This window comes from Psammomys obesus, unplaced genomic scaffold (assembly GCF_907164565.1).
Source record: "Psammomys obesus unplaced genomic scaffold, mPsaObe1.curated_primary_1811, whole genome shotgun sequence".
NCBI classification, from domain to species: domain Eukaryota; kingdom Metazoa; phylum Chordata; class Mammalia; order Rodentia; family Muridae; genus Psammomys; species Psammomys obesus.
The window spans coordinates 4520096-4546044 of NW_026586173.1; the positions used below are offsets into that span (position 1 = coordinate 4520096).

Below are 25949 nucleotides of genomic sequence, written 5' to 3' on the forward strand. Positions count from 1 at the left end.
CCCCATATATGTAGGATACACACGTCTAATGAATGCAGACTCCTGCTTGAGTTAGAAATAGGACTATTAACCTTGGATCTTTTTTTGGGGGGAGGGGTGTTGAGACAGTTTCTCTTTGTAGCCTTGGCTGTCCTGGACTCACTTTGTAGACCAGACTGGCCTTGAACTCACAGAGCTATGCCTGCCTCTGCCTCCCAGAATGCTGGGATTACAGGTGCCCACCACCGAGCCTAGCTCCTTTTTCTTAAATGGACATGTCTTTTTTTTTTTTTTTTAAAGGATTTATTATTTATACCGTGTTCTGTCTGCATGTCCAACTGAACGCCAGAAGAGGGCACCAGATTTCATTATAGATGGTTGTGAGCCACTATGTGGTTGCTGGGAACAGAACAAAAACATTGTCTTAGGGCCTTTTACTTTTTTGTGCACAAAAGATAATAAAAAATTAAGATATGGCACTCCTAAACCTTGATCACTAACATGTACATATTTGGGATAGAAATGTATTATATGATAGCTGTTAAGACTAGCTACCCTCCAACAGTATCATGGAGTAGTACCATCACAGAGTCCAGAACACTGGTCAATGTGTCAATCACTTCTCAAGAACATTCTCTAGCAAATGCAAATAAACTTTTTTTTTTAGCACCAACTTGTTTTAGGCTGAAGAACCTTAAGTCATTTCCTTTATTTCTTTTCCCCTCTCACACATTAGATGCCATTTACTATGTCTTCATAAGGGCAGGGAGACGGAGAAGAGAGGGGAGGATCCAGAAAAGGGAGGGCAAACTCTTCAGTGCCCTTATCTCTTCTAAGGGCCACTGATTCTATCATGAAACACCCCCTCTCCCCCACTCATGACCTCAGCTAGGTCTAGTTACCTTCCAAAGGCCTCATTGACAAATGCCATGACATCTATGGCAGCTGGATCGAATCCCAGCTCATACTGGATGAGATCCCTATTTGGAGACACACTGGGCATAACACACATAAGTCTTGTCAGTGATGTGAGAGACATAGAGACCTGGCCACGGTAAAATGCCACAGCTCTCTTAACATTTTGAGGTGGGTGAAATGACGTCTGCGTGAAGATGTTACCTGTAGGTGGATAATGGGGGACTATGGGAATGGAGCAGTAGCAGGAAGGGCTGCGCAATGGAAAGGTGCCTGGCATCTTTGGAGAATGAGGCTGAGCCAGTTTGACTACAGCCGGACTGCTCACGTTGGCGAGTGGCTGCAGAATGCATTTGTAAAATACAGGATTTTCACTGTCCCACTCTGTCTGCTGTGGACACTTGTCTTTCTCGCTCCACTGCGAATTTCCTGCCGGGAGGAACCCGGTTCTCGACTTGGTTAAAGCTAAAGAAATGAGTCCAGGTCTCTGCAGAGGGTGGTACATAAATCACCCACTACGTAAAGGAAACAAAGCCAGCAGAGCCCTCGTGATGGGGAGGACAAGGTGCCAGTTGTGAACTGGGGCAGCAGGCCGCTTTCCCAGGAGCCAAAATGCTGAGGAGCATGAAAAGAGAGAGAAAGCGTGTCTTTTGCTTTAGAGATCTTGAACTGAAGGAAAAATGCCAGAATCCTATCCTGAAATACATGGGGGTTGAAGGGGGCCTGTGTTTCAGTGGCCCTAGTGCCACTGGATTTGGCCTTTCTGTGTAGCAGGGACTGCGGCGAGGGAGGAGGGGCTGGGAAAGGACCTAAGGAGCAGAGGTCAATAGCCTGCAGATATTGCGGGGTTCACGGGCGAAACAAGGGCGCAGCAGTCTGGAGGAAGAGAGAGCCCGGTGCAGCGCTGGGGAGAGCGGAATGCCTGCTCTTATCCTCCGGGTCCTCGGGGACGGTCCTCTGCAAACGGTCCAGGACTCTCAACAATTCATCCTGTTTTTAATTAAAACATTTTCCAGAAGCCCCAAAGAGGGCGGTACCCAAAGGAATATGAAAAATATCCCGCAGGGGTGGGGGAGTGGGGCGTGCCTGAATCCCGACACTGTGGGCGGATGATGCAGAGCGACACCGATAAATAACCACACGGACGCCTCCCGCCCTCGGAGCAGCGGCCCACCGTGCGCCCGGTGAATACTTGCTCGCCCCCAGCCTCAGGTCCGGAGCGGGGGCGGGGCTGGCCCCGACTGGGGGCGGGGCCATGCGGGGGCGCGCGCTGGGCGGGTAGGGGAGCGGGCGCATCCATGCTCTGATTGGACCTGGGCTAAACAAGGGGCGGCATCTTAGTTCAGTTATGCCGGCTGGTATTGGTCCCCGCCGGAGGAGGGCGTGGTTTTGTGAAGTCAGTTCCGGTCGGTGTAAAACCCCCGGGGCGGCGGCGAACGGGCTTCAGACGCTTCTGGGTCGCGGAGTGGAAGCGTTGTGGTCTGGCTGTTGGCTGTGCCTGAGAGCGGGGGAACCCAGCGCCACAGAGACCCGGAGAGGGATGGCGGCCACCGGGACCGCGGCCGCTGCGGCCACCGGCAAGCTTCTCGTCCTGCTGCTGCTCGGGCTCACGGCTCCCGCCGCGGCTCTGGCTGGCTACATCGAGGTGAGGACCGGGCGAGCGCCGGATCTGCGTCTCCTCCAGCCGCCGGGGAGCGCGGCCTGCGGGCGGGCGTGGGTCCGCGGCCGGGGACGCGGCGCGGGGTTCGGTTCTGCGGCGGGTTGCTTCCCCCCCCCCCCCCGCCCGCGCGCCCCAGCTTTGCGCAGAGCTTAACGCCGAGATTGGGCTGCCTCCGCCGCCGCAGAGGCCAAATGAAAGGCGTCGGGGCTGCGGGTCCGCCCCAGCCCCCTACCCGCCGGCGGCGCCGCCGCATCCTCGGGGACACCGCGCCGCGCGCCCTCCCTCCCCCGGGACCGTGCGCGCTTCGGCCGTGCGCCTTGCGGGCCCCGCGGCGCTCTGGATGGGGCGGTCGGCGCAGGGTCCCTGGGTGCCCGCAGCGGCTGGGTGCCCCGGGCATCGGGCTCGCACCTGACCGGCCGGCGCTCAGCCTTTGTTGGCCAGGTGGACCTGGCAGCGGGGATGCGGCTCCAGCCCTGGCGAGCGGCCGAGATGCCGAGGGAGCGGGGCGTTCTGCGCCCGCCGCCTGCCTTCCCAGCCGTTTGCCCAAGTCTGGCAAACTAGGGAGCCCGTCTTTCCTGCTCCCGTGGACGTTGAGCCTTTAGGGAAGGGTATCTGTCAGCGCAGTGGGAAGACCTCTCAGGGGTGCTTTAACTTGGGTCGGGATCAAAGTGGTTTACTCTGCACCACCAGAGGTGACCCCTGTTAACCTGATGAAGTCGCCTGGGGTCCCTGGTGGTTGGCGGGAGTTCAGGCCGCTGGAGGAGGCAGCATGTCGGGTGTGGAACGGGCACTGCGGCGCGCTTTGCACCTAGCCTTCCTCAAGAACTCCCTGTTGCCGAGGGAGGCGTGGAACTTTATTTTTATTTACTTTCTCGAAATAGTGCTTGAACTGTTGGTCTGGAATGTGTGTTTCTGGTGCAGTGTATTTCTTCTTGCGCTGGCTCGTTGCTTTTGGAAATCACCGTGGCTTTCTGCGTGTTGAGCTAATGTCAGAGACTGAATTTGACTAAAGAGGCATTACCTGAGAACGTTCCGATTAAAAACCCGTCTTAGAATGTATTCACTTCTACGGAATGTGTACATATTTCTTCGAATAAAAGAGATCTAACGAGAAAAAATTCTCCGGATGGAACAGCCAAAAAACAAAACAAAACAAAACAAAACAAACAAAACAAAACAAACCAAAAAACACCCCTTTGCATTCGTCTCGCTTAAAACTTTTTGACTGAAGTGAGGAAAAGGATGTTAAGTATTAAGTAGAAATGGTTAAGTTTATATACACGAACTTTTAGATTATTTTAGCCTCTACACTGTAGGTAGGGCTGAATCTGTGATCACGGAAAAGATATCCCGAGGAAAACAGCTTCAGTAAGTAGGATGAGAAGAGAAGGTGGGGGTGGGGAATTGTGTTTTATGTATTAAGTGGGCTGTAATGGGTCAGGGTGTCAAAAACCATTGTTCACACTCAACCTCACTTCCCAGTGGTGTGAGAAACTTCAACCACTAGTGAATTCACAACAAAGGATTCAGGCAGTTTTAAAGAATCCATTTATCAGCCCGGCAGTGTTGGCAGGGTATGCCTTTAATCCCAGCACTTGGGAGGCAGAGGCAGGTGGATCTCTGAGTTCCAGGCCAGCCTGGTCTACAAAGTGAGTCCAGCACAGCCAAGGCTACACAGAGGAACTCTCTCTCTCAAAAAAACCATACCAAAACAAACAAAATAAGAATCCATTTAACTCCGGGGAAAAAAATAGCAATATCAGAATTAGTTGTTATGGATTAATTTTGACCATTAGCCACACTGTTCAATTGAAAAGTTTGGATAAACAAAGTAAACCTTTTCGCAAAATGCTTTCAAAAAGTTGTTTTGTGGAAACTTCTCTTCCTTAAAACTATATTTAAAACTTAAAACAGTGTCATCGTTTCAAGTGGTCTTTCCTTTTGCTGACTGGCAGAATTTTATCTGAATGTGTACTATTTGTTTATTCGCTGTCAGGCAAAGGACTGCTAAAGCCTTAATTTAGATGAGAATGGCTTAAATCAGGATGTCTTTGAGAAGGCCCTTATTGAGATTAGCCAAGGGGATTCTAGCCAAATCCCTGATCAAGTTGCTTGGCACAGAATTATTGATTGGCGGATCTTGACTGTTGCTTGGTGTTGACTAAATTAATCTCTTACACCTGTTTTTTTTGAACACTTCTCCGCTCTAGACACTTCCTTTCATAAATCCCTGTTGTCTTGTGTGCAAGTCTCACTTAGGAACCACAGGATGGTGTCTGTGGCCAAACTGCTCCCTTTGCTCTGGAGGTTTCCGCTTCTGGGACTCAGACCTTGAATTTGCTCTGCTGCATCTGAAAGTAATCTTTTGATGGGCAGTGTTCAAAAAACTCAGATATGACAACCAAGGGGGAAAAAGCTTTGTGAGGTATTTTGAAAGGTGGAGTTGTATTAGGGTAATGCTTCTGTTACAACTACATTTTCCCCCCCTGACATGGGGTTTCTCTGTGTAGCCTCGGCTGTCCTGAATTTGTTTTGTAGACCAGGCTGGCCGCAAACTCAGAGATCCACCTGCCTTCCCAAGTGCTGGGATTATAGCCAGGCACTACTGAGACCGGCTGCAGCTACACTTTAAAGATACTGCTGGAACTAAGTTTTATCAGTCTGGTCCTCTTCTGTAAAAGGAATTTATTTCATTCCCATCTAAAACTGAGCAGTCAACAGTGGTTGCCAGCGATGCGCAAGCTTGCTTGCTTTGTGACTTACATGGTTGAGGAAGGAGTTCTTCATTACAGTTTGTATTTGAAGGTTGGAAAGAGCCTTTAAAATGGTTTTAAAGTTATATTGTATTATTTATGTTTATGTGGATCTGTGTGTTGAGTGTATGGCAGGTTGTTGGGTTCCGTGGCACTAGAATTACAGGGGATTGTGAGCCACCTGATATGGGTGCTGGGCTCCAGACGCCGTTCTTTTGGAAGAGCTCTCAACCACTGAGCCATCTCTCCAGCCCCTCATTAAAATGCTTTTAAGAATACATTAATTTATTTATTTTGTGTATTGAGGCCCACGGGTTGTGGTCACAGACCAAAGTGGAGTCACTTCTCTTCCACTGTGTAGGCCTGTAGAGCAAACTCAGGTTTGGTCAGGCCAGGCAACGATGCCTTTATCCACCCAGGTATCTCACCAACTGGGAAAACAAACTCTGAAGCAACTTCATTTCCTAAATCTGCTTTGTTTGTTTTGTTTTGAGACAGGGTTTCTCTGTGTAGCGCTGCCTGGACCAAGCTAGCCTGGAACTCATAGATCTGTCTGCCTCTGCCTCCCTTGTGCTGGGATTAAAGGTGTTCACTGCCCGGCTCTGAATGTACTTTTAAAAGCTCATTTGAGATGAAATACCAGTCAGGTATTTTTCTGTGAAAATGTAACTTGAATTGAGATGTGCTATGAACTATAACACACCAGGATGTGAAGACTTAGTATGAAAACATTAGTATCTCAATTTTTATATTAATGCATCGGGTAACTAAAATGCACTTAGATTATTTTATTTTATTTTTTTAGTTTATTTATTTTTTTTGGTGTGTGTGTGCTCTGATGTGGCTGCTAGAAAATTGAATACTAGCTATGTAAGCCCCTTTATAATTCTCCTGCACAGGTTTGCTCACACTGCTGGTCCTAGAGGTGTTGTTAGCACTTTTGAACATAATTGTGTTTCTCTCGGTAGTCTTGCTTCAAGTTGTTCACTTGAGCCGTACTTTTTGGGGGTAAGGGGGAGAGGGGACTTTTTTTTTTTTTAAAGCACAATTTTGAATGTTATTTTTCCCTTGTTAACTTTTTTTTTTTCAGTTCACATTGTATTAGAAATGATTTCAGGCTTACAAAAATGCAAAATTGTGCAAACAACCCTTGTGGAATTTACCTGCACTCAGCATTAACATTCTGAATATTTAGAATTTGCTTTCACATGACCGGATGTAGCTCAGTGGCAGAGTGCCCAGCACCCTGGAATGAGAAAAGAATTTATCATTTGTTCTGTTACCATTATTGTATTTGTCACTCATCTGCCTGAAAGTCAGTTGCATACATCACCCTCTTTGACCCCTAAAACCTAGAGCAAAGGCATTTTCTTATAACATCGGGACAGTTATGAACCTAGGACATTTAATATTGATAGTCTTTTATGTTCTGTATCAGTTTGTTAGTTGACAAACAACAAACTTTTTAAAAATCTAATATGCTTTTGAATGAATTGTTGGCATTAGTATGTGAAAGATTACGTAACTTTCCGATTTTTAACTTATCTGATATTTTGACTTTGGAAAATCAAAATACAGCTTTTCAAGGTTCTTTATTTACTATTACTGAATTCTGAGGATTTCTTTTTTTTTTTTTTTTTTTTTTCTTATTTGAGATGTAGGCTCTTGTTACTATGTCCCGGTCTTGGTGTAAATGTCATGATCCCCCTGCCTCAGGCTGTTGAGTGCTGGGACTACCAGCATGTGCCACCACCTTCAGCTTGCATTTTTCCCCTCTTTAAAGCAACAAAGGAAAATTGTATAGGTGATGCATAGTCATTGTAAGATTAAAAAAAACAAAAGACAAAAACAGAAAATAAGTGAAAAGTAGCCTGATATATCATTCAGGGAAACCTGGAAAACATTTTGGTGATGTTTATAGATGTATGATGTGTAGAAGTTTTATAAAAGTGTCACACAATGTGTATTGAAGCTAGATATGTAGCACTTACTATAGTAGGGCTAATCTGTGTTCAGGGTGCAGTTGCTATGGAAGGGCCAGTTGAGAAGAGAATTCTAAATAGCCTCTAATTAGATTTCCATGTTTCTTAGTGATATAAACTAGATTACTTCAAAGCTTAATTGAGTTTAGTATACTGTACCTTGATTTGTAGCTTACATTGGAAAGTAGATCATGTGGGTGCATTCACATAGAAGGGATTCCAGTCCTGTGTTTTTGTTTTGTTTTGAAAGGCCAGGCCATTGTTTTTGTTTGTTTGTTTGTTTTTGAGACAGGTTCTCACTATGTAGCTTTGTCTGGCCTGGAGCCTTACTCTGTAGACCAGGCTGGCCTCAAATTCACAGATACCTGTCTGAAGGCATGCTGCTACAGCCAGCTGAGGAGTGAATCTTTAGACTACATAAAAGCATGCTGGACAATCATCTTACTCCTGATGTGCCTCTCCAGAGCGGAAGGTTGTTTTTTGTTTTTTTTTTTTTTTTTCAAATGAGTTTGTCTTAAACATAATTGTAATCTATTGTTTGTTTTAATTATTATTACTACTACCATATGTGTAAGGGTGTTTGCCGGGATGTCTGTCTGTACCTTGTGTGTGTGCTTGTACCTGAAGATGGCAGATTAGGGTGCTCCTGGGCACTGTGTGGTTGTGAGTCACTCTGTGGGTGCTAGGGATTGAACCTGGGTCCTCCAGTGAGCAGCCAGTACTCTTAACTACGAGTCATCTTTCTAGCCCCAGTAATGTGTTTTTAAAATAGGAAGATTAGAAAGCTGACTATTCATTTATTATTTGTCCAGCTAGTGCTAACTCTTACTGGCTCTGTGAGGAATGCCAAATGGTGTAGCACTGGAAGCTGCGGTCTGTTGCTTCCTGTTGTCCAAGTGCACTTGCATGTGATTTCAGAATTTCAATGGCCGCATCAGGGATGCTGTTTTCAAAGCTCCTCAGGTAACTGAAATATAGAGAAAAAAAATAGCAAATGAGCGCTGCCCCCCCCCCCCCTTTAGTCTGCTGAAATAGGTATTCACTACCACCTAAAAAGTGAGTCCAGTAGATTCCAGGTCATGCAGTCTGGCCAGGGCTTGAATCTGTCTGTCTTATTCCAAGTTCATTGCTCTATTCTTTCTTTGCAGGGAGTTTCCCGATGTTTTTGGCTGTAGGTTTCTGTAAACTCATGCAAATTATATTATGAAATGATATACACCAAATGTAACAACTCTTTGAAGTCATTGGTATGTTACTGAAGACTTTGCAGTTTTACAGTTTTCACTGATTATGAAGACCTTTTAGTGGCTTTTTCTATAGAAATGTGCAAGCTCTTTAATAGTAAGCTTGTTTCATCTTTTGTAGTTTTTAAAGATGTCTTTATATATATGAGTTCTCTATTTGCATGTACACCTGCCTGCATGACAGAAGAGGGCATCACATCCCATTATAGATGGTTGGGAGCCACCATGTAGTTGCTGGGAATTGAATTCAGGACCTCTGAACCAGCAGCTAGTGCTCTTAACCGCTGAGCCATCTCTCCAGCCTTTATTTTTGTATTCTAACAACAAGAAAAAAAATTAAGACATTATCCCCTGTGGAGGATTGTATCAGAGTTGGGGGTATGGTATTATTCAGAGAAGAGGCTGTCAGTTCCAGATGTAGTTTACAAATATTTGTCAGTGCACTCTGTAATTAGTAGATTGAGGTTAGAAAAAAAGTTACTTAGATTTTTGGCATGGGACAGCAGGAAGGGTAGCTAGTTAATTGAGCAACTTGCCAACGACCTTTTACTCTGCTTTCCTGAGACTCACTTCCCTGAAGATGGTAATGTTCAGAGGAAGAGGAAATTGTCTTGTAAGTCTCCTTTCATAGTGAAGAAACATTTCCTAGTTTGGTGGCACAAGACTCCTTAAATGTCACTGGTCAAAATTAATATTGTGTGTTTTTAACCAATGAAAAGCTCCTTAGAGGAGGGCTAGTCCCACTTCAATAGTCTTAGATTCCTGGGACCTGCTCTGGAGGAGAATGGAGCAAGCAGCCTTGAATCAAATTTGGCTTGGTTTGAGGATGTATTGATGGTGGCAACTCTCCAATTGCAAAGCTCTGTATATGAGTTGCCTTAAAGAGAAACAACTAATTCCTAGCTCCTGGATCATTTTGGGTTAAAAGTTAGCTGGTGGGGTTTTATCACATTACATTGGTCCACTCCCTTTTTAAATACAAATGTGTGTGTGTGTGTGTGTGTGTGTGTGTGTCTGTATCTGTATGTGCGCCTGTGCTAATGGTGTGGAAACCAGAGGTCAACTTCAGGCTTTTTCTCTTCACCTGAGTTTTGAGATAAGGTCTCTGACTAACCTCAGAGCTAGACTTCCTGGCTGGCTTGCTAGCAAACTTGAGGCACCTACTGTTCCCTGTCCTCTCCCGGCAGGGGTTACAGATGTCGCTACTATATGTGACTTTCACACGGATGCTGGGGAGGAGAGCTCAGGTCCTAGTGCTACTACTGCAGATAGACTTTTGTGATCCAAGGACGTGGGAAATGGAAGCCAGAGGACCAGGGGCTCAGGGACAGCCTGGGCTACCTACAGCAAAACTAAGAGGAACACACTTCAGATCGAAATAAAGCATTACAAATGAAGTAGTTGTTTGTACTTCTCAGAAATCATTCTTCCTTTGAGTTTAATTGTTTAGCATTCCTATTTGCACTCATGTTGTCAAAAAACTTGCTGGGTATTTTATTGAGCCGCAATACTTTGTCATTGATACAGGGCTCCTTTGAGGATTTCATGAGGTAAGAATGTGAAAAGCACATGTCAAGGTGCCTTCTCACTTGCTGCCCTCCCTAACCAGCCTTTTCATAAGCCCTTTGTTGTTATTTTTTTTTCTTTGCGAGTGCGAGAGGATGAGAGTATGCGTGTGTGCACATATGTGTTTAGGGCATGTGTTCTTTCAGCATGTGGATCTCTAGGGATTACACTCAGCAGAAAGTTCCTTTTATCTTTTAATCACCTTGGTGTTGACACTCCTCTCTCATCTCCCTCCAAGACAGGGTCTCAGCCTAGGCTGGGCTTGAACTCCCTGTATAGGAGAGGATAACCTTGAACTTTTTTTGTTTGTTTTAAGAAATCAAGTCTCATTGCGTAACTTTGTCTGGACTGGAACTCCATTTGTAGACCTTGCTGGTCTATAACTCACAAAAATCCACCCACCTTTGCCTCTGACTCAGAGGTGTGCAACACCATGCTTAGTTTTGCCCTGGACTTTTGATCCTTTTGCTTCTACTTCTCTTTGCTGGAATTACAACCGGGTGCGGCTGTGCCTGACTGTGCTAAGGCTGGGACGCGGGACCGTGCCCATGCGAGGCACGAACTCTATCAACTGAGATATGGCTCTAGCTGTGCCTTGCTTATTTCTGAGCAGTTAAAAGTTGCAAATACACAAGAAAGTAGCCAAGCATATTGTCATGAATCACTTCCAAGGTCAAAAAGAAAAGCAGAACCATGCCTTTCTGTCCTCCAGAAGTAACTATGCTCCAGCTTTTACGTATTTATTCTTTGCCTTTGTTTGTAGTCTTAGCAGATGTCCTGGTTAAAATTTCCTTTTTAGCTTTTTAAGATTCATGTAAAAGAAATTATACTCAATATATTCCTGAGTATGTGGTGGCTTTCACTAAACATGTTTTTAAGAGTTTGTACTGAGCATAATTGTGGCTCACTGGCTTTTGTTGCTGATTTGTATGAATAAACAACAACTTACTTGGCCCTTGGACACTTGAGTTCTTTCCATTTGGACTTAAGATGTGCTTTTTCTCAGTGGCTTTACTTAAAATATTTTTGTTTTCTTAGGCTTTGGGGATGGAACCCAGAGCCTCTGATTCTACCCCTCCCCCAAAGGATTTATTTTTAAATTTTATGTATATGGGTATTTTTTCTGCTTGTATAGCTGTGCACCCACTGAGACCAGAAGAGAGTGTTTGATCCCTTGGAACTTGAGGTATAGCTGGTTATAAGCTGCTCTGTGGGTGCTGGGGCTAGAACTTGTGTCCTCTGCAGGAAGAAGTGCTTTTAACCAGTGAGTCATCTCGCCAACCTACCCCCTACTCCTTTAATAATGTCTTTTAAAGTTTCACTTTCCTGTATAAGATGTCCAACAAATGTCATAGAGATGAAGAGTGCTGTTACTGTCTAGTTGGCTTTTCCTTTCCACCTCTTTGCCGGGTGGTGCTGGCAGATGCTGAGCCCAGGGCTTTGTGACTGAGATAGTCTGAGCCTTTTCATTTTTTATTTTGATGACATGTACTCAAAGCATCCGTCAACTTGTGATTCTCCTGCCTTGGCCTCCTGAATGCTAGAATTAGAGGCCTGTGCCACCAGATGTGTCTTCCTTTTGCTCCACTGTGCCACTTTTGTTAAATTTTTTTTTATTTGTAAATCTGTTTTAAATATTCTAAGTTCTATGACCTTTCAGCTCTTGCACTAAATAATACATTTTACATTTAGTAGAGCAGGCCCGGTGTACCTTGTTTATTTTATCTGTTTTAAATCCATTTCTTTCTTTGTTTACCACATGTCACTAAAAACATAGCTGTTGGAATTTGTTTGGAATTGTGAGTTTATATAGATCAGTTTCTCTAACTGCAGTTTGATACTGTTAAATTGTCCTTTTTGTCTAACAACTTTGCTCGTGTCCAGATTCTAATAATTTACTTGTAACTTTTATATTTTCTTGGAGTATATTCTGTGGTTCTTGACTGCTTTCTTTATGGTCCATTTTTTTCTGGCTTAATTGCACTGGCTAGGGACCTCTAGTAAAGGTTCTTTCAGTGTGGGTAAAACTGCTAGAGCTGGTAGAGTACCCTCTGTTCCTGGTCTCAGAGGGAAGTGTGTTTACCATGTACATGCTTCTAAGTTCCAGCTTGTATCAGTAAGAGATCTTTGTAAACTTTCAAAGGTGCTTGATATATGGATTTTTTTCCTTTTTTGGTTTTGTTTTTTTTTTGAGACAGAGTTTCTTTGTATAGCCTTGGCTGTCCTGGACTCGCTTTGTAGGCCTGGCTGACCTTGAACTCAACAGAGGTCCTCCTGCCCTTGCCTTCCCGAGTGCTGGGATTACAGGTGTGTGCCACTGTGCCCGTCCCGTTTTTTTTTTTTTTTTTTTTTTTTAATTTCTTATGTGTGTGGGTATTTTACCTGCGTGTGTGTCTGTGCAGCACATGCAGTGCTTGCAGAGACCAGCAGAGGGCATCACATTCTCTAGAATGGAGCTATAAATGGTTGTGAGCCATCTTGTAGCTTCTGGGAATCAAGCCTGGGTCTTCTGGGAGAGCAACCAGTGCTTTCAACTGAGCTGACTGTAGCCCTGTGAATGTCCTTTATTCCTCCTTCCCCCAAACTGTTGTGCTCTCATAGTCCTCCTTTCTCCCCCTACTTTGTTTACTTATTGTTAAGGATTTTTGCCTTCATGTCCCTAAAATGGGTTTGACATATAATTAGTCAGTTCAAACCAGCATTCTTTTTCCTTGATTTCCAGCTCTGTGAACTTTTTTGGCTGTCTTTGTGATTTTAAGCTTGATTTTATTGTGGTATTGTGTTTGATTTGTTTGTTGCCTTTGAAAGTTCTTAAAACATGCAATTTTAAAAATTATTTTCATGTGCATTGGTGTTTTGCTTGCATGTATATCTGTAAGAGGGTGTTTGATCCCCTGGAACTGGAGCTACAGACAGTCGTGAGCTGCCATGTGGGTGCTGAAAATTGAACTGTGGTCCTCTGGAATTGCAGGTAGTACTCTTGGCCGCCAAGCCATCTCCAGCTCCAAAACATGCGTTATTAATGCTCAAATTTCTTTTTCTGTGTTCATAAACAGTAGGTGTATATTTTATTTACACATGTAAATGTTATAATCTTGTTTTCATATTTGGATTATTACTCTGTGTACATTATATAAAATATTCTGTGACTGAAAAAGGCATATTTTTAAAATCTCATTATTTAAGATTTATTTTTATCTCTGTGTATACCTGTCTGTCTGTCTAGCTCTCGCTCTGTGTATGCCATGTGTGTGAAGGTGCCCAAGGAGGCCAGAAGAGAACGTTAGAGCCCCTGGAGTCACGAAGCACTTGTGAGCTGCGGGATGTAGATGCTGGGAACCAAACTTGGGTCCTCTGGAGGAATACCAAGATTGTTAATCACTGAGGCCTTTGTTAGCCCCACCACTGCTGTGATTTATACTTCCCTTCCCACTTAGGTCTGACAACTTTTGCCTTCTCTTTTTGGAAGAAGAAAAAAACGCCCTCATATTTTAAAAACTCTTTCCACCTGGTAATGTTTTTAATTTCCCGGTTTTAAAGACTGTCTGTTGCACGTATGTGTGCATATGTGGGTACGTGTATGTACATGCTGTGTATGTGCACACATGTGCCAGAGGTCAGCATAGGAGCTGTCCGCCGTGTCTTCTGAGGTAGGCCTCTTCATTGGACCTAGGGTTTAGAGTTTAAAGTAGGCTGGCTGGTGGTGAGCCCCTGGGATTCTCCTGCCTCTGCTCCCCAGTGCTGGGACTGCAAGCATGGGCTGGCACACCTGCCTCGTTACATGGGCTGGTGATTCAGCACGAAAAGCTCTGCAGGAACCAGAGAAAAGGGCCGCAGATTCTCTTCAAAGAATTAATTATCCTAACAGCTAACCCCAGTAAGCGACTTAAAACCTTCAATACCGAAAAATGAAATATTTTTTTTTCGTTTTGTTTTTCAAGACAGGGTTTCTTTGTGTAGCCCTAGCTGTCCTGGAACCAGCTCTTTAGACCAGGCAAGTATACAGACAACTTGTTCATTAAGTTGTGCTTACTGGAGGGTAGATGGCCTTTGAGGATAGGGTATCTCAGAGCAGCATGACATTTGGGTAAGCCTAACCATTAGGCACTCATCATTTAGGCAGTCATTAGTCATACAAAATGAAGGGAAAATACTGTTTTTCAGTGTTTCTTCCTTACTGCATGTTTAGGTTTCCAGTAGTTGCACAAGTACTACTTAGACATGTATGAAATATCTCGCTAACTTATACTCGCTTCTTAAACCGTATTATAAATACCTAGAAGGGACTAGGTGTCTGTAGCGCAGCACTTGTGTGTGTGTTTAGCATGTATCTTCTCTCTGACCGGTTTATTTTTGCCTAACAGTGTCTCCTCTGCTCATCAGTGTCGATATATAGGCAGTTTCCTCCCTCCCTTCTCACCTACCACTCTCCTCTTTTGTTTGTTTTACTCCTGGTCCTCCTGCCATCACTTACCTAGTTCTGGGGTTACAGGCCTAAATTCATAATTACCTCTTTTCCTTGCTGGGCATTGAAAGGGGGCATTGTGGGTGTAGGATAGTGGGGTACAGTGCCTTGCATGTTGGTTCTGCGGTGAGCTGTGTGGCTTTTCCAGATCACCCTCCAATTCCTTGGCTACCTAGCCATATGTGATATCGCTGGGTCTTTGGCAATTTGGTGTTTTCATTTTTGAGAAATTGCTAAACTGTTTTACTCAGTGACTGTACATTCCACATTCCCATTAGCAGTGAGCAAGGATTCCCAGGTTCTCCATATCGTTGATGATAATTTTTTTACCCTCAGAATGACTAGTTTTCAGTAACAGGTGTCCCAGTTGTTAGAGCAGCATCTTACTATGGTATGGGTTTGTGTTAGTCTGATAGCTAGTGGTGTTGAATATCTTTTCATGTTGGCTTTTCTTTGAAGAAAAGCCTTTTGAAAATGTTTATTTTCAAGCTAGACAGTTTCATGCTGTTGAATTGCAGGAGTTCCTTTTATTTTTCTGGATGTGAATCAGCAGTTACTTGCGAATACTCCCTCCCATATCTTTTCACTCTTGATAGTGTTCTTTGATGTACTTACAAAGTTTTAAAAATTGATTAAGTGAAAATTGTATATTTCTTTTTTGTCGTTACCTGTTTTAGTGTCATATCTGAGAAATTATGTCATGAAACTTTTCTCTTACAGCTTTAAGCTTGGGTATTCCATAGTTTTTGAGTTAATTTGTATGAGAGTGTGTGTACATATGTGTCTGACAAAACCCTTCCTCTGAGACAGGGCGTCTGTGACTCTGAGGCTTACCGGTTCAACTGGCTGGCAGGCCAGCATCTGAGATCCACTTGCCTCATCCTGCTAAAGCTGGGTTACGAGTGTGCTGCTGCGCCTGGCTGTTATGTGGGTGCTGGGGTTAGATAGATTGCAGGTCCTTTAGCTTTCACAGTGCTCTTACCCGCTCACTCATCTCCCTAGGCTCTTGAACTCGTTTTTATGTGTAATTTAAGGTAGGAATCCAATTTCATTTTTACTAGACTATTTGTTATAAAGGTTCTGTCCTTTTCTTATAATGCGTCTTGGCAACCCTGTCAAAAGTCAGTTGACCGTATATAAGGGTTTATTTCTGAACTGCTCCTTTTCATGATTGTGAGATTCTATAATGACCTTGGTGGCCTTTCTATTTCTTAAAAAAAAAAAACAACTCTGTTTTTCTTTTAAAAATGCTTGTAATCCCAGCACTCGGAGAGGCAGAGCCAAGCAGTATGAGTTCAGTGGCCAGCCTGGCCTACAAAGTGAGTCCAAAACAGCCAAGGCTACACAGAGAAACCCTGTTTGGGGGTGGGGGAGGTCGGTTTTGGTAAGCATTTGACCAAGTCTGCAGACTGCTTTGAGTCATGGTGTTACCATAGCAATATTAAGTCTTCCCATCCTCAATTGCCAAAATTACCTTTTCGGCCTTGAGGATGAAGTTAGGGCCTTGGCATTGTGAGCATATACACTGCCATTGAGTTATACCTTGTACCCAAATTCTAAGGTCTTTAGAGTTAATTATTACAATAATTTTGTAAAGGACAGGGTCAATGAAATTTTAGCTTACACTTTGCCTTTTAGGTTTGCCAAATTTTGTTCTTTTAGATTGTCAGCCCTCTTTACTCTGAATCCTAGTATGTTAAATTTAGGTTTAAAAAAAAAAAAGACGAAAAAGAAAAGAAAAAAAAGTACAGCCTGCAAATAGAGTGTGGCCTGTTCCTATTTTATTTTATCCTCATCATGTTAGGCTTAATTGTATTTAGATTCTAGGTACATATTTCCATTTTAAATAATAGAACTTTCAATGTAGAAAGTCATACCAGGTTTTGAAGAAATAACATTAGACAGCAGGGGCCAAGTAGTTTTCTATTTTTTATGTATAGACGTCTGACTTTTCAACCCTTGTTAAAAAGGAAGAAGGAGAAAGTTGGTTTAGAAATGATCCCTTGACATTTATAACAGTCCCCCTCACCTGTGAGAGGTCTGTTCCAGAATGTGCAGTAGATTCCCGATCCTGCAGAGCTCTGTACTGTGTGTCTAATGTTTTTTTTTTTTTTTCCTGAGCATTATATCTTTATATCTGTATCTATGATAGAGCTTAGTAAGTAAGGCACAGTAAGCTATTCTAGTAAGTAATAAGCAGGTCAGTCTTAACAGTGCTGCAATTAAGATGACATGACTGTGTCTTACTGAACTGAATTTGCCCCTTGTGATAATGTAATATGGTATATGAAAGAAGTGTTTTATGGTGTTCATGCCTAGCATGCACAAGGGTCTAGTTAATCTATACCCAATGGAGAGAGAGAGGAAGAGAGGAAAGAAGCAAGGAAAAGCAAGCTTGAGTTGCCGCCATCACCACTTTGGTGTCTAGGTGGAGCAGAGGTTACTTGAACACACATGCTGTGGTGCTGGAGCAGTTTGATAACTGAGACAGCTACTAAATGACTTAGGTGGGTAATGACATAGGACAAAGGAATGATTTGTGCCCTAGGTGAGGCAGAATGAAATCGTATTTTAACTTGGAATAGTAGGCATTTCAGAACTTATGAATTGTTTATTTCTAGACTTTCCCATTCAATATTTTTAGGCTATGGTTCTTTGTAGGTAATGGGAACCATGAAATATGAAACTTTGAGTAATGAGCTGCTGGTAATTTTTCTCATTATGTGGTGCATTGAGTTGTTGAACACACTAGGCATATGTTCTACACTGAGCAATAATTTGTAGCAGAGCCTTTGGTGACACCCTTATCTCCTTCTCAACAGTATTTCTGCCTAACCTTATATGTTTTTTGTTTGTTTTTTCCTTAGAGCAACCTTGTTAGCTGTAAGTGTCAACACAGCCTAGTGTCACCTGAGAAGAGCCTCCGTTGAGGGATTGCCCAGATCGGCTTGCCTTGTGGCCTTGTTTGGGGTGGGGGTGGGAAGATTGTCTTGATTGCTAATGGATGTGGGAGGGCCCAGCCCATTATGGACACCTCTATTCAGGCAGCTGGTCCTGGGCTTTGCATAAAAGCTAGCCAAGCTTGTGCCTGTGAGTAATGTGTGGTTTCTGCTGTACTTCCTAGGCTGTGAGAGAGTTCAGAGGTTAGAGATAATTCTGCATAATTCTGCATGGAATAGCAGTCAGGGCTGCCTTCAGGGTCTTGGCTTTGAATTCCTGCCTTGATATTCCTCATTGGTGGACTCTGGTCTGGAATTGTAAGCTAAATAAATCCTTTCCTCCCCTAAGTTGCTTTGGTTTGAGAATGTTTATCATAACAGAAGGAAACTAGAACAAATCTTGCTCTCTCTGTCTTTTATAGAAACTGTTAGATATTTGAGGTTTTGCTGGCTTCCTCAGGATCTGTATTAATAGACGTCCTATTGGGTGTTATTTTGAACAATGGTTAATCTTGTGATTAAATAAAAGTCATAGAAACTGAATGATGTTTAGTGTTTTTTAAAGCAATAGAAATAACACTTAGGAAAGATTAAAATATGGACTCAAGCCTGGGAAAGCCTTCACCAAGCAGAGCCACTGCTTGTGAATTGGTATATGGGGTGAAGAAGCTGAATATGTACAAATGAAGCAGCCATCATAGACCATCAGTGCCAACTTTAGCTGGAAAGATTAAAAAGGAGTTACCAGAATTTTAGTTTTTATTTTATTTTTGTGACACTGGGAATAGAACCTAGGTCTCGTACCTGTCAGTCATACATTATACCACTGAGAGGAAGATCAGTAGGAATGAACTGGAAGAAGAGAGAACAAAAATAAACTAGGAAAGCCAAGGAGTGGAAATAACAGACTACAAATAGGAAATTGCTCATTCCACTAAGAGCTAGGGCTGAAGTTAAACAATACCAAACATTGGGAGATGGGGAAAAACAGACCTTCACAGAAGGATCAGATTGGCGATTGGCTTTTGGTTTCTCAGCAGCAGTGCCAGAAGACTTCAAATTCTGAGGAAAAATATAATTTTCAGATTCAATTTAGTGTTTATGTATATGACCCATAAAGTGTATACATAAAATAAAAACCTGTTGAGATTTGTTATGCTTGAAATTTTTTATTTTTAGGTATGTTCTGAGGAAGCTGTGAGCTCCTAAAATGGAAGTCAGTCAAGAAAGACAAAAATAGTGAGGAAACCAGAGGAAAAAGGAAGGACTCTTGAGGACTGATAATCTCAGGCCAAGAGAACAGTGGGTTCAGGTAGAGTAGGGAGGTGGAAGAGGGAGGGTTGTTGGCTTCAAGTAAGAAAGAAGTAAAAGCAGCAGACTTCAGTGTGTGCACTGCAGGGCATTCATGGGACTTTCTGGCAGTTTCAGGTCTGTATATGGAACACAAAGCAGGTAAAAAGAAAGATACAATTTGATGATTCTAGTGTGGTGGTGTGAGTAAGAATGACCCCTTTGGGCTCATATATTTGAATGCTCAGTCATCTGGGAGTGGCGATATTTGAGAAGGATTAGGAGGTGTGGCCTTGTTGGAGGAAGTGTGTCACTGGAGGTGGGTTTTGAGGTTTTAAAAGCCAGGCCCAGTTCCCTGTTTTCCGCTGCCTGCGGCAGATTAGGGTATAGAACTCTCAGCTGCTGTTCTAATACCATGTCTGCCTGCATAATGCCATGCTGCCTGCCATAATGATAATGAATTAAGACTGAAACCATAAGCAAGTCACCGATTGCCTTGCTCATGGTGTTTCTTCACAGTAATAAAACAGTGAGACGTCTCTGGAGAAATAGATATCCAAGTATGATCTGGAGAAATGTCTCAACAGTTCAGATAAAACTCATTGTTGAGCACACCCAGGTTCAGTTACCAGTACCCATATGGTGGCTGACAGTCATCTGTAATTCCAGTTCAAGGCCATCTGACATCCTGTTCTTTCTGACCTCTGTGGGTGCCAGGCATGCATGTGGTACACGAAATACATGAGACAAAATATCCATACATTGAATAAAAATAAATTTTAAAAGAAAAGACTGTAATCCTCAGCACACATGTTTATTATGAAGTAAGTACAGCTTTAGTCCAGAGCAAGGAATTGAATGCTTTTAGTGTGGTGGCTTAAGAGTTAAAACTTCTAGGCCTGGTGTGGTGGTGTATGCCTTTAGTCACCACTGAGAGAGAGGCAGGTGGATCTGTGCAAATTTGAGGCCAGCCTGATCTACAAAGAGAGTTCCAGGACAGCCAAGGCCACACAGAGAAACCTTGTTTCAAACAAAAAAACAAAACAACAACAACAACAACAAAACCAAAAAGGAAATAAAATAAGAGTTAAAAACTTGTAAAGAGAAGAGCCATGGAGATGGCTTAGTGGCTAAAGGAAGTGCTAGGTCAAGGCTGACATCCCATTCCATTTCCCAAGACTCAGAAGGTAGAGGAGCTGACTTCTGTAAGGTGTCCTCTGGCTTGTATAACATGGCACAACTGTCCTATCTGTAAAGAAGGCGTGACATCTTTTTTAAAAAAATTAATGCCTGGTCTCAAAAGACCAAGAAAGTGCTAAGTATACGTTAAGAAAAGAGGAGGTAAACAGCAGCTTAAAACCTGACAGCCTTGTACTACCACTGAGAGTTGTGCTTACGTTGGGCGAGGGACCATGTTACTCTATGGTATAATGCTTCTGCTGCCTTGTATTGTGTACAATACCATGTATTTTCAAACCACACGTGTAAGAAGTCATTTGGCAAAGATTACAGTTTTCAAAATTGAAACTTGCTGTTTTGCATAGATTTAAAAAAATTATTTAGCCATTTATTTTTGCACAAGTTTCTTTTAAAAGATTTCTTATACTAATGTGTGTGTGTGTGTGTGTGTGTGTATGTGTATGCCTGAATTTATGCCACATACACACAAGTGCCTGTGGAGATAAGAAGAGGGTATCACATCCTCTGGTGTTAGAATTGCAGCAGCTGTGAGCTGCCTGATGCGGGCACTAGAACTCTGCATGAGCAGCAAGTGCTCTTGAATATCTCTTCAGCACACGTTTCTTGTTTGTAGGTACACTGATATGCAAGCTAATCCTGTGTTGACTTAGAAATCACTGTTGGCTGTAGTTTACGGAAATATATAAAACAAAATCCAAGAGCTCTCGGTTTAGAGCCTGATTCTCTTCTGGGAATAATTGCTTACCTGCTATATTCTAGGTACTGTTGCTAGATAGAGGTTAGGAAAAGAGGTAAACACATGAGCCAGGCTGGGAGGAGCCTTTACTTGCATAGGACTGAAAGAGTCCTTGAGGGTGTCTGCTGAACAGAGTCCTGAAAGGTGAGAACACATCTGCTTTGGGAGAATCTGGGAGAAAGAATCATGAGTGGAGACTGGGGATGAGGCCCCTTGGCTTGGGCCTAACTCTGAGAGTGGTCTGGAACGTGGGGAAGATGGACTAATCAGGGACTGCCCCATTCTGGGCCTTGTAGGCTCTACTAGTTGTGCTGTTGATCTCTTGGAACAAACTAGTGTTTCTGCCACCTAGAGCTGGGTGGAGACAGGTTCTTGGAGGGAAGACTGATCCAGCTCCCTGGGGACCACCTGACTAGCAAAACTAAAGTGCTGTTGTAATTTCTGCTGCTCATGGGGTGTTCACTGTGTCTTCATCCTTACTTACTCCTTTTATTAGTGCTTGTGACTTTTCCTGCTCCCCTTTATGCATTTATTTAGTAGTTAGGTGGCTTATACCAAGAAAGGCTAATTAATGGCTCTTTCGGCAAGCAGTAACCATACTGACTTATGGAGTATATTAGCTTTATTACCTTATTTTTTTAATTGCTGATAATTACAGTAATGTACATGGGCGTTGGTCCAAGACAGGAAGAATTATTGTTTGAAAGCAGCTCTGGTGCATGCTGATAGTGCAGTTTGTTTACTTTTAAATTTAAATACTATATAAATCACAAGAAAGATTTTTTTTTTTACTTGCTTTGAACTTAAAGAGGGTGGAACACTTATATTTTTCTTATTCTCCCAGTTTTAATGGATGTTAACAATTAAAATTTTTTAATCCAGATTGATAAATAATACTGCCTGCATTTTGGGAAAGACTTAACAGAACTGTTCAAACATTTCTTTTTTAAAATGTGAACAACTCCTTGCCCTGTGAAAATCATTCAGTCATTTAAAAAAAATCCTTTTTAGTTTTGAAGAAAGATACAGATAATTCACCCAACACTTTTTTTTTTTTTTTTTTTTTTTGCCATTTGGTATATTAGACTCTTGGAAATAAAGAATTAGGTCTGTGGCGTTCAGTATTTGTTTTTATAATTTTTAAAATATTAATTTTGTTGACAGCAGTGTGCATGTGGCAACCAAAGGACACTTGAGAGAGGAGAGCCTGTTCTATCCTTTCAGCATGGGCCCCAGGAATCAAAATCAGCTTGGCAGCAAGTGACTTTACCTTTGAGCCACCTCACAAGCCCAGCAAGGAAGTTTTGGGTAGAGGAGGTTTCGGCTAATTCACATTATTAAAAAGAACTTTTTTTTTTTTTTTTTTTTTTTTTAAAACAGGGCTATCTAGTTACCAGTGCTGTCATTTTGTGGCTTTTAAATAAACGTGAAAAGAAGGTATATCAGAATTCAGGGCACTCCCTCTCAAAGCAAGGCAGTGGCCTGTAGCCTTGCATGTTGTGTATATACACATAGTAGGAGATGTTGTGATCACCTCCTCACCTCCAGCTTTTGTCGTGAGGCAGTGCTGAAGTTGGAAACCAGAGCCTCATGCAGTGTGGGCCGACACTCTGCCACCTAGCTACACCACTGTTCCGTGGTTCTCACTTTTCAGGGTGTCACCAAGCAAGTGCTGTAGACCTTATTAACTCCCTAGAAGGTGTCTGGGGGAACTTCTCTTAAAGTGCCAGTGAAAATGATTCCATACTCAATTCCCAGCACCCTTGGGGCAGCTGAGACAGTCTTTAACTCCAGTTCCAAGGGGATCTGACACCCAGTTTCTGGTTTCTGCAGTCAGTGTATGTGCATGGTGCACAGACATACATGCAAGTGAAAGACAGGACTCATGAAAGTAAATACTAGGAAGTCATCCTGTATATGAAATCATCAGTGTTCCAGTTACACGGATTAGTTTCTAACCTTTTCCAGATAGAGTGAAGGGAAACTGAACTGGTGTGAAGTCAGTTTCAAACCTAACACACCGTCTTTCAGATATGAAGTCTTGACACTGTGTAGTAATGTATGTTTTGGCTAAAACTGAATGTTGGATAACTTCTCAACCTGGTAAAATCTCCAAAGTAAATACTCAGTAAGTGGGATATTGTAAGAACTATGATTTATAAGAACTTAAAAGATGCTTGCAATTATATGATTGACTGATTTGATTCGTATGAAAACGAAACATCCTGGAGCATCAGATCAGCTAGAGGCTGCTCATCATTTAAGAGGATTGCCAGGCTTGTGTTCAGATATCCCGTAGAAAACCCACCATCATTTCTATTATGTAACTCACTGAGAATAATTTAAATTGAACATATTTTATTATGAAATATTTAATCCATAGCATTTTCTAGGTGTTTGTTACTTGAAATCATTTCTCTCCTCTAATACTTAAATAAATTCATTCTTGTACATTCTCCTAACCCTGCACATGTAGCTTTTAGTAACAACCTAAATAATGCTAGTGCCAGTGCGTTCATAGATTAAGCCTAAGTCCACACGATGTGGGTAATATGCTAATGCAGAAACCCCTTGGCATCCTGATCGCTGCGGTTAGCTGGCATGCTTTGCAGAGGTTGGCAAATTGCTACTGTGTCATCGTAGGGAAACGTGATTCAGTGAGTTTCCAAGTGATATTCCTTGGGAAAGTAGACTTTTATCTGTTACAGTGTGGGGGGGGGGGGGAAAGCCTCACCATTTGAATTGTAGGTTTCTGATCTGTTTGTATAAGCTAAAATTCATTTATTTGGCATTAAAGTTAAAAATATTAGAAGATCAAGAAGGATTGACTTTCCTGTAAGATTTTATAGCTAAAAGTGGATGGAACAATATCAAGAAAAGAAATTGGGGGTGAATATAGTCAAAATTATGTATGCATGTGAAGTTCACAAAAAAGGTAAATAAAACCATATAGATGTAACTCTCGATGCTGTTGTTAATATTATTTTGTGTGTGTGTGTGTGTGTGTGTGTAGGTCAGAGAACAACTTTGAGCTTATTCCACCCGTATGGGCTTTGGGTATTGAACTTGGATCATCTGTTGTGTTGCAAGCGCCTGCCTGCCGAGGCTTCTCACCCGCCCCTGTAATATCTTAGTCTCAGATGTGCCCTGGTAGTAGAAGCAGGCTCATCCTGACCTCACCTCTGATTCATCTGGAGAGTGGTTCAGAGCCAGGCAATCAGCAGCTCCTGGTAGTTTTCCTTAAAAATGGCAGGGCTGTTCATATAAATATTTGATGGCTGAGTTCCCACAAAATAAAGTATGGAGCAGTAATGCAACCTGATTTTTTAAAATCCATTTCCAAATTTAATAACATAAAAAATGCAGTCATTAAAGCTTGCTTCATGCAGGCCTGTTTTTTGGAAAGTGGATAATCACGTGGGTCCTCATGTGTTTTTCACTTCAGTACCTCTAATTTAAGTCCAATTCTGTGTAATTGCAGCCAGAGAAAATTCCATCTTCAGGAGCAAGCACATTGCTTGTACAGCAGGAATTGCACCTGTCTGTGCATAATTAATTAATTAATTAATTAATTGATTAATTAACTTAGTACTCACGACAGGCCTGAGACTTAGAAGTAGGTATATTAGTAGCTTATTGTACAGATGAAGAAATGTAAGTCCTGATAATAATGTCCATAGTACTCCAACTCCTTTTGTGTGATAAGCAATATTTCAAACAATATTTATTGAAGATCTGATTATATTTCTTTGGTAAATGTACAAAAGCTCATCTAATATAAAAGTTTTTCGTTTTGTTTTAAATAACATTTGTGTTTGTGGGGTGGGGTTCAGGGTTACAGAGGAGCATGGATATGCGCTCTTACTGGAAGCCAGAGGTTAACCTTGGGAGTTAACTGCAGGCTACACCCTGCAGTTGTGTAGCCTTTTTCGTGCTAGCCGTTAAGCTCAGATCCTCATACACAGCAGTCAATTTATCAAATAAGCTATCCTCTCAGTACAGCCTCCTCCCCACAAAGTCTCACACTGTAGCCTAGGCTAGCCTTGAACTTCTAATCTTCTTTATTCAGCCCTGCCCCCTCTTGTCCCAAGTGAGACTTCAAGAAGGATTTCAGGTATGAGCTATCATGCCTGGCTTATTTTTTTTAAAGGTATTTTTGGAGGGTGGGATTAGGAGGGAATGAGGGAGGGGGCTACAGCTGGGATACAAAGTGAATAAACTGTAATTAATATAAAAAATTTTTAAAGTTATTTTTTAAATTTTATTTTTTTGATGTGTATGGATATATGTTTTTGGACTGTGTGTGCATAGTGTCTGTGGCGGCCAGAAAGTGGCAATAGGATCCTCTGGAACTAGAGTCACAGGCATGAGCTACCATGTGAGTGCTGGGAATCCAACCCAGGTCCTCTAAAGAACAAGCAGTACTCTTAACTGTTGCATCATCTCAACTCCTGGCCTGTCATTTTAATGGAAAAAGTTGGGTTAGGGGACAAGGAAACCTTGAGAGGTAGTACAGGTAGTTGGTGATGAAACTGGACTTAACAGTCATATTCTTAGCTACCACCTCATGTACCACTTCTGAGCAGAGTTCAGTGTGAAGGCTGTTTATCCAAGACATGTCCCTAGTGGCTCAGTGCACCTGGAAATAGGTTTCCTAGACTTCCTGTGTTATGGCAGCAACTGGGCAGGAACGGGAACCAATTTTAAGCATTAGTGTTTTTCTGCAATTTTCTTTATGTAAGACTCAGCTTCCATTTTGCATAAAGTAAAAGTCAGACTTCTAGTTAATTATGGTGCTTGGATTTTTAACAATATAATCCAGTTGGACAAATTACCATGTTCCTATATAAAGCCTGGAGACAGTCTAAACCATTTTCAGTGTTGGAAATGATACTTGATTTCTGCTTTAATATTGGAAGCAGTGAGGTTATTTGTATGAACGATTGTGTCTGACAATAATACCTAACAGCTGATTTGCATCACTGTAAGAATAATAGCTTAAAAAAAAGAATAATAGCTTTTTATGTTTAGTATTTTCTCCTATACCTAGCTTGCCTGTTTCTAGTTAGAATTAGGTTGGAGTATAATAAATAAAGGCCAAGAACTTGGAGATGTAGCCTAGAGAAATGGCTTCATATGTGCTGTGAAGACCTATGACCTCAGTTTCAACCCTGGGTTCTATTTGGTAGAAGGAGAGAATCAGCTCCTGAAGGTTGGCCT

The 25949-nt window shown here is 42.3% G+C and overlaps 1 protein-coding gene across 4 annotated transcripts in view; it reads left to right on the top strand.

Annotated features, from left to right (window-relative positions):
- Window positions 1-2335: 2335 nt before the first annotated feature.
- Aplp2 (amyloid beta precursor like protein 2) overlaps window positions 2336-25949 on the top strand; it is a 61791-nt gene continuing 38177 nt past the window's right edge. For 3 of the 4 annotated variants that reach the window (XM_055601157.1, XM_055601159.1, XM_055601160.1), the window contains exon 1: window positions 2336-2539. In XM_055601157.1, coding sequence (XP_055457132.1) covers window positions 2435-2539 — 105 coding nt within the window. In that variant the 5' untranslated portion in view covers window positions 2336-2434. The remainder of the gene's footprint in view (window positions 2540-25949) is intronic. The other variant, XM_055601158.1, reaches the window with a different exon arrangement.